Below are 9538 nucleotides of genomic sequence, written 5' to 3'. Positions count from 1 at the left end.
TTTTTTCTTATAAATCAAGATTTAAATTTTGATAGTTTTTTTCTCATACAATTTTTTTTTTTTTTTTTGGTAAATCAAGGTTCAAATACCAAAGGTAGTTTTCCTGACTCAGAAGAAAACAATATGTGTTTGGTGCCATAAAAGGCAACCTTGTGCATTTAATTACTTTAGCTTTATTTTGTCCTTTGGCTTGGTCTGTTCCCCGATTTCAACCTAGCAGAGCCTGCTTTGAAGTTGTAGACAAATTAAATAAACCACTTGGATCCCATGTGTCCTAAAGAATGTGGTTCCCCAGGTATGAGGAATCTATCAATCCCCTACTCTCTTTTCACTTTGGCATTTTGACAAGTCCTAGCAAATTTCTTAGGCAGGTATTTTATTTTATACTTTGGTCACAGCAGCTCTTACTCAGAGTTTCAGAATTTCCTGTACAAGGTGTACCTTTTCATATAACAAGGGATTGGTGCATTTCTTGATGATTGTGTAAACATTCATAATTATGGCTACAGGTAAACGTACTGCTGTCTCGGAAAACTGAGAAGTACAAAGAATGTTTATGTGCAGGTCCAGCCATTCCAAGTATCTCTCATAGGTTTAGACACACCTGAGTTACCATCCCCCTCTCATTGGCGAAGAAAGTTGCCCTACCTGATTTGTAAGTTTACCTGTCAATGGGGGGGCGGGGGTGCTCAGTCAGCCAATACAGGATTTAATCTAGCCAGAAGTAAGCGAAGCAGCTCTTATTTGAAAAACCACTGGGTTCTGAGTTCATTACTACAGGAAAACTGTTCTCTGCTGTGCCACAGTCCTACTGGCTCAGGAGTCTGGTTGGATAAAGCCCATCCTGGAGGATAATGGCTACCTCCGCTTTGCAGTATGCTGGACTGGCGCTTGGTGGTGTTGGCATGGTGGGCACGATGGCTGTCACCATCATGCCTCAGTGGAGAGTGTCTGCCTTCATTGGAAGCAACATTGTGGTTTTTGAAAATATCTGGGAAGGACTGTGGATGAATTGTGTAAGGCAAGCTAACATCAGAATGCAGTGCAAAATCTATGATTCTTTGCTGGCTCTCTCTCCGGCTCTACAGGCATCCAGAGGACTGATGTGTGCTGCTTCCGTGCTGTCCTTCCTCACCTTCATGACAGCAGTCCTTGGCATGAAGTGTACCAAGTGCACTGGGGACAACGACAAGCTGAAGGGTCATATCCTGCTAACGGCTGGAATCATGTTCATTATCACAGGCCTTGTGGTACTCATCCCTGTGAGCTGGGTTGCCAATTCTATTATCAGAGACTTCTACAACCCAAGAGTGCAAAATGGCCAAAAACATGAGCTCGGAGAGGCCCTCTACATAGGCTGGACCACGGCGCTGGTGCTGATAGCTGCAGGGGCAATATTCTGTTGTGTTTCTTGTGTCAGCAAAACGAACAGTAGCTACAGATACTCCATACCTTCCCATCGCACAACCCCGAGGAGCTATCACGTGGAAAAGAAGTCACCAAGTGTATACTCCAAAAGTCAGTATGTGTAGTTGTGCATGTTTTGACTTTACCTATAAAGCCATGTAAATGACTAAAACGTGCACTATTTTCTAAAAACGGAATCCAGAAGAACATTGATTTGCCATTCTTAACTGTCGAACTTTAATTACTGAAACTGTGCATCAGCTGTTTATGATTCTATAAGCTATTTCAGCAGAATGAGATACACAGTGCTTTGATGGTTTTAGGAAGTACAGTCAGTTTTCTAAAATGGCTCATGTATTTTTTTCCTTTTATCGGTTACTTCAAAATGACATTGTTAAATACTATTATTTTGCAATTGTGATTTCTCTGTGACATAGCATTCTGTATGTAGATGAGAGTGACATTGATATCCCACATCAATAGAGACAGGCTTATATGGTTCTATTTTAAATGAAATACTGATCCATTACACTGGATAAATAGAATTCAACTATCGCTTTTCAGGGAACTCGGGGATAAGATTGAAGACGGTTAATATTAATTGTTTAAAAATAGCTTAGCAATTAATGCACTTGATTTATGATGAAGGTCAAAAAGAAGGCTTTAATCAGCTGTATAAAGGAAACTAAATGGCTTTTTGATATCCCATTTTCCTAACTCCTATGTACTCTTTCACCAGAGGTCTGTTTTTTTTCTTGTATATTAAATTAACATCTTCTAAGAGGCAGATATTTTGTCAAGGGACTTTGAATTTAAACTGCTTTCCAGAGCTATACTAAGAAGAAAGATAAAACTGTAATCTAAGAAACATTAAAGACTTCAGGAAAGATATTTTTTTTTCTTAAACTTTTGTGGTTGAAGAAGAATGCATTTTGACAAGAAATTATATCTATATGTGAATATTTTAATAACTACTTGAATAAAGACTTTGGGCTTTTATCAGTATAAAGAATGAGACAGAAAAATAATATATCTTGGTTTTTATATGCCCTCCAAAAAATAAAAACAAATTATTTTTTTGTGAACTCCCTCTTACCTTATATATGGGTTCTTAAGTCAAAATTGTCATTTCAGTTGTCAAGATAAATATTTTTATTTAATCTATTTTTGTTCACTTTTACTATGTCTTTGTGTTTCCCCCAAATTTGATGCAATTGATCATCCAATTGGAAGTTTGTATCTATATTTTTTAGCTTAAGTGACTACGTATGTTATCTGCTTTATGTCCTTTGTGTTAATAAATTTTCCTTTTATATTAATGTGATTTTCTTTCTCTATTTTCCTTTTTTTCTGTTTTAATAACTTGTAAAGAGCTTTTGAAAACCTTATATTTTAAGATCTCTAATTTGAAAAAGAATATCAAGCTCACATTTGAAAGCTAAAGGTAGATTCAGCATTAATTTTTGAGAACATAAAATATTATATATCACTTAATGATAATATGTCTTGTAATCATTAAATTCATATATTAATATTTGATGCATATAATATATTTGTAATTTATTAAGATAGTACTCTAGGTCTCAACAAATCTACATACTATAAATATTATGTATGTAACAGCCATATTTGTAAAAACTTTCTATCACTAAATACCTTTCTACCTCTGAGAAGTAGTATTAATTAATAATAGTAGTTAATGTTCGGGGAGCATATATTACATGCTAGGACCTCTATTACTTTATATGAATTATATCATTAAATCTTTCATGAGACTGATATGATTAGTTAGATTCACAGATGAAGGCACCTCAGAACAGTTCATTGATTATCCAATAGAGTCAGGAGAAAAAATAAAGACTGACTTCATAGCTTCTGTTCTTTCTCTTCAGAAAAAATATATTTCTCTTGAACGGTGTGTAGTTTATAAACTGATCTTTGTATGTGAAAATGACATGCTTAGCTACTACTGTTAATTGCATACATTTTAGTGTTTTTTTTTCTTCTGGGATTGGTGATTTTTCGATACTTAAGTGCTATTTTGACCTAGGCAATTTTGCCCTCTAGGTCAAGACATTCATGAAAACAGGAAAAAAAAAAAAAGAACTAACTGAGCACCTTGGAAAAGCAAACCCAGTATTATAAGTACTGCTCTCTTTAATCAAACATCTTTTTAAAAAAAAAAAAAAAAACCTAGAAAGCCATCCTGACTGCACCAAACCCAATTTATTATTTCCCTCTTTTTCCCCCCTTAAAACAGAATTATAACACTGCTAGTTTTCCTTAAGACATCAACTCTTAAGTATCTCTGAACTCTTTCTCCAGCTTCTATACTAAACTGTCATCTCATCTCTTTCCTCTGCCTTCTAGACTTGTGTCACTGCCTGTAGAACTTTCTCCCTCCAGCTATCCTCCCTGTTCCCTTCTCAGTTTTTTTTAAAAAAAGTAAGTCAGGCCCATAACTCCCTGCCTGTATTTCTTGTAGGGATGCTCCTTTGCTTGCAAGGTAAGTCCAAATGCCTTATCAGATAACTGATAGGAAGGGGAACCTATCTTAAAATCATCACAGCTATTGCTATCACACAGTAACATCAGAGTGTAACCAGTATAATGACTATAAAGTTGATGTCTAAAAAATAGAATAATTCACGTCCCAAAGATTTTCTTTAAAATCCTCAAAGGCATGCACTGGAATTAAGAAATGGTTTGATTGGTGACAAATTATGTACAAGAAGACATTTAATAATGCACCTTTATAATGTAGTTTTATGGAGAAACAATGTCGTGTGATAGAAACCACACAGGGAGGCAGAAGACATGGTTTGTTACTCTCACCTTATAGCTAGTCTTTTCATCTTTCATGCTGTGCTACCTGCTGCCCCCACCATGAGCCCCTTCTGCTGATTCCGTATCCAGAATGACTCCCTCATATTGTAAGAACTGTTATTAAGCTATATAATGCTGAGTGCTAAGGACACAGAGTTTTGTTTTCAAGGAATTTATAGTCTAACAGGAAGAGAGAAGAGTGAGAAATGTAGCCTTTACTACATGTCTACTGTGTGCTTGATGCTTTTCTTTAAGTCATAAATCCTCTAGAATACTACAAATTACATATGAAATCATGAGAACACTGAGTCTCAAAGAGGAGATATTGATATAGATAATCAATCTCCCTTATATTTTAATCTCAAAGAGGTTAAATATATGTATATATCTCCCCTAAATCCAGAATCTGAGATCTTCCTACTGCCAATATTGGCCAAAGGTATCCTTCCTAGAGTTTATTTTCTGAACAGCAAATGGCATAGCACTACCCCTTCTCCAAGGTTTCTCTGTGACTCACTGGTCATAGCATTCTTTCCCTGTCAAGGCTGCACTTTAAATCTATTCTTCCTCCCAACCTCCCCATAATTTTCTGCTTTTTAGTTCCTGACATTCATTACCATTTTGTGTGGAATACGTTGTACGTTTTCAGACTCCTGTCATAGGCCTTCAATTTTAAATTCATCAGCTCCTTCTTTGCCCTGAGAAGGCTTCCCAGAACTGCCTAAATAGAATACCTACAACTCTGTCTTCCCAACCTTGACTTCAGTACACTGTCAGGCAGAGCAGCAGCTGGGACCCAGCCAAAAGGCAGAGTCTGGAGGCCAGCAGGCTTAGTGCAAAGTTTCAGGTTCTGCTTGATTCCAAGAGTAATGAGAAGCAAAGGATTCTTGGATCAAAGGCCCGAGGCCAGGCCTGAAGCTTTGTGCTGGGGTTGGAGGTGTGGGTCTTATCTGCTTTATAAGCAGTCCTGGAAGGAGGGAGACATTTGTACACCTGTGCTGTCTTATGGGGATAATCTCAGGGCTGGAAAAACTGGGAATTTGCAGAGGCTTGGGTTCCTCTTTAATCTGGAGCCTGGGAGAGCTATAACTGAGAGCTGGGAGCACAGAGATTACTTCCCAGGCCCCCAGTAGAGTGATAGAAACTTGCAGATCACTAGAATGCCAGCCAACAGAGAGAATTCCCCCCACACTAGGGTTAGCTGTTACCAATGACAATAACTTAACTTCCACAAGAAAAGAGATCCTAGAATCATGTAAGGGAACACCAGTGGGACTCGACAGCCAGGAACAGGAAGTGCAAGCTCAACACCATAACTGGCAGGCAACTTTTGAAGAAATGGATCTCCTGGGAAAGAGAGAGGACATCTTACACAAACAAGTGTCTGTAAGAGCCAGAAGTAGATCGAATGATAGATTAAAAAGCTTCTTGTAACTAAAACGACATGATTTTCACATTTTAAAAGTCTACAGGAACTGCGAGGTAAGGGAAGTCACTGCTGAGGTAAAATGAGATGTTTGGAAGATCAAGGGGAAGAAAAGTTCCGAGCATAGAGCAAACAGAAAAAGATGTAGTTCGTGAGGAAAAATATAAAGGGTTTGGAGAATAAATTTGGGGGCCTTAGAAGGATTTTAAAACAAAGATGAAAGCAAGGGCAATTACTTTAAAAAAATGATGCTAAAAAAATACTCAAACTTGAAGGAAAAAGAGCTCATTGAGGTCCTGGAAAACTTTTTTTTTTTAAGTTTATACTTAAATTTTTAAATTCCACATGCAAAGAAAAAAAAAAGTACCCAAGCTTCCACCAATCATAACAAATTACTTAACAACAGGAACAAAAAATTATAGTTCCATCAAATATTTTAACCATAAATCTAGAAGCTAGAAGATGGTGGATTCATAAGTAAAGACAGTGAAAAAGCAAAGTCCTTAATCCAATAAATCTATTCTTCCTCCAAATTGCATTTCTCTTTCATGAGAAAGAAAGGTATTTTGTGGCTGGCCCAGGATCTAGCCACTCTGTCACTCATATAGCTGATCCGGAGGAAATAAAGCTGTGGGTCACTAACGAGACTGCAGGACTGGAGACATGGACAGGAGAGGAACCTTGAGTAGCCATGACTCTCGAAATAAACAGAAGAGATTGGTTGGACCACAGTTTGGAGGGGAGATTCGAGGGTTCAGGCTGCCATATTCTGGAACTTCGCAACATCACGCTGCAGGAAACTACTATGAACATGTCAAAGTTTAACCTCAAGTTCAGAACTACTGCCTACCCAGTTTTACAGGTGAGTTTGACATTGTCAACATGGAAAATAAAACAAAACAACAAACTCTAACAGTCTAGACTCTTTTTCCTTCTGATATTGTGCCGCAGGCTTCACAGTACTCATATTTGACTTTGTCAGATACCATGTCATTTCTTTGCCATCCAGGAATTCTCTCTTCCAGACCTTGATCATATGCAATGCCCTCATCATCCTCTATGATGCTGCTTATCCTAGGTCCTTCTGGCTGCACCTACTCACCTCTCCTGTGCTGGATTGAGTTCAGCGTCAGCCCAGTCGCACACCAATTGTCAGCAGACTCCACCTCTCCATTCTTCGGAGCAAATTCAGTTTTTGTTAGACTAAAAGCTCTGTGAGCTCCCTCCTTGTCTCACAAATCACCCTGGATTGTAAATACTCTCTCTGTCCCATATTGTTCAACCTGCTGTCTGCCTCTTTTCTGTGACTCCTCTTCAAATACCAGTAAATACATATGCAATTATTGGAAACAAAAACAACCTTTTATAAAAAGACAAAAAATTAGAATTGAGCATTTTTCTGAATCAGGAAAAAGTTTATACGATCTTTCTTACCAATGGGTTAAAAAAAACTGGCTTTTCCTGTTTTACTGTTATTTCTTTTTAAAGGATAGAATAAACTTTATTAACATAGACAGCAAAGCAAAACAAAATAAACAAAAAATAGTCCATCCATATACCCGGCCTTTTCTTGGTTTTTATTCTAATACCCCATCCTCTTTAATCACTAGCCTCTAAAATCATTAGCTTTGTTGCCTGGGGTCCTCTCTTTGGTTACTTCTGCATTTTGTAATTGATGCACAAGAGGGGTGGTGAGAAGGAAGGAAATCTATTGTTGAAGATATTTGTTTTTTTCTGCAATCCGCGCAACCTAGTAACAATGTACTTGTGTAAGCATCATAAATCAATAATCTTTCTCCCTCGAACCGACTTTCCTATGCTTTCTGATTTTATTTTTTTCAAGTAGAGATATGGGTAGATATCTTTTCATAGTTATGTGAAGATCATCTTTGAAGGATCTAAATTATAGAAATGCTTTGGAAATTAAACTGTCTTTCAGTTTTAAAGCTGAGAAAACCTCTGAGAAAAAATGAAGCCCACTTTTATAGCTCAAATCTCAATATGATACTTTTACTTTTATCAAAAGAAGAATAAAGAGAGAAGAAAAGATTCTGCATTGGGACCTGTTTCTGGGTATTTCTTGTTGTGTAATAAACTATCCCAAAACTTAGTGACTTAAAATAACAACCATGTTCCATGTCATAATTTTGTGGGTTAGGAAATCAGGTTCCGGTGGCTTGTGGCACTGAGCAGCTAGTAGCTGGGGTCTAAGGTCGGCAATAGTTTCTCTCCCTGTCTGGTACTTGGCAATGATGTCTGAATGTCTGGGTTCAGATGGGCCCCTCTTAATGTATATGTGGTCTTAGGACTTCTTCACCATGTTTTTCTAGACTAGATGTCTTTCTAGCAATCTAGTCAGACATCTAGCTCAGGGCTCTGAAGATCCAAGGGGAAAAAAACACCAATGCTTTTAGAAATCCTGGTTTCCCTTCTATCATTTGCAATTGACCAAAGCCATCCCAGGGTCAAGGAATGGGAAAATAAACTCTACTTTGTGATGGGAGAAGCATCAATTAACCTAAAGCCACATTTAATCACCTCTAGGCCCTGCGAATGGAAATCGCCAATAGAGTCATTTGTGTCAGGGGAACTAAAGGAAGTGAGAGGCCATAAAAAAAGTCTGCCTCGTACACAGCCCACCATAAACTTTTGAACTTTTAAGTCAACTATGTGACCACATCTTTGACTTTACTTCCTCCTTACCATAGCAACCAGATCATTTGTATTCTTTACTTTGAAAGAAGCCAATACATTTCACCAGCCAGTATCCTCCATTTGCATAGGGGACCTAAATGTAAACCACCCTTGTGGTTTTGTGCTTCTATCTACTCTGCCCTTTTCTGCTATGTTTGGAGTACAGTTTTGGTTTGAACACGAATCTGCGCCTCCAGGATTGTAATGCCTTCTTTGCTCAAATAAATGACTTTTATTCTTCACTACAGCCTATTTTTTTTTTTTTTGATTAACAGCTCAAAGTGGGCGTTTCAAGAACTTAAAGATAAATTTTTCTTTTAAATGATTTTACGAAACAAAAGCATAGATTTAAAGGTGGTTTTAAATTTTTTTTTTTTAAAAAAGAGATCACGAGTTTTCTATTAAATAAAAGCAGTGCAAGGAAAAATACAAATTTATAGAAGCAGTTTAATTTTCCCTGATGAAAATAAGGGAAGAGATTTCCCTCCCCTGCTATTTCTTTAGAACATTTGCTTTCAAAAACTTGTAATCCAAAGTGCTTTCTCTTCTCTTTCGAACATATATAAATTCTTTAAAAAACTAGATAAGATTTTGTCAGCTTTATGACCTAGGAATGACTTCTCTTTTTCTAGGACCCGAGAGGCCCTATTAAAGGAGACAACCTGTCCCCCACCCCCAACCCCCCACCATCTCCTGGTTTCTAAGGATGGAGTTGGAGCCTAACTTCAGTGGCATCTTGCTCCAAGTTTCAAAACAAACAATCATGAAGATATGAGTAGTTCGTTTCTCCTCTGTATAAGGCCAATTAACTAACATAAGTGATCACCCTAATTAACAGGTAAATTTAGGATGAACTGTAAGTGTCATAAAGATGCTGTCAAGCAAGTCCTTTTACTTGAGGAATAGTTAATTGTTTATCTTGAAAACATGTGTATGATGGGTTGCGTCTCCTTGGCTATATAAAGACCTTAGATTTCTTACTGTCTTTGCAATCTCTTAGCAGATTGCATGTGATGTATGTCACATTCTGTTTTAATGCTTATTCAGTAATAAAACTGTTGTTTCTCTACTACCTGTGTCGAAAGGTTTTCTCCATTGGAACAGTCTGTTTTCAATTGTATTTCCCCAACACAGGAAGAGATTTAAAAAAAAAGACAAAAAATATTTTAATATTCTAGAAATTTA

General features: G+C 37.2%; 1 protein-coding gene across 1 annotated transcript; it reads left to right on the top strand.

Annotated features, from left to right (window-relative positions):
- The first annotated feature begins 854 nt into the window (after positions 1-854).
- Positions 855-1532, top strand: CLDN8 (claudin 8). The gene has a single exon (XM_006908260.1). It carries the CDS (start codon positions 855-857, stop codon positions 1530-1532), a length of 678 nt encoding a protein of 225 aa, XP_006908322.1.
- Positions 1533-9538: the final 8006 nt, after the last annotated feature.

This window comes from Pteropus alecto, unplaced genomic scaffold, assembly GCF_000325575.1.
Source record: "Pteropus alecto unplaced genomic scaffold, ASM32557v1 scaffold81, whole genome shotgun sequence".
In the NCBI taxonomy this organism is placed as follows: domain Eukaryota; kingdom Metazoa; phylum Chordata; class Mammalia; order Chiroptera; family Pteropodidae; genus Pteropus; species Pteropus alecto.
The sequence above is the reverse complement of the archived record's forward strand: the minus strand, read 5'-3'. Positions and strand labels throughout refer to the sequence as shown.

Coding starts and splice junctions, on each gene's coding strand:
- CLDN8 (XM_006908260.1), top strand. CDS start 855: ATGGCTACCTCCGCTTTGCAGTATGCTGGACTGGCGCTTGGTGGTGTT.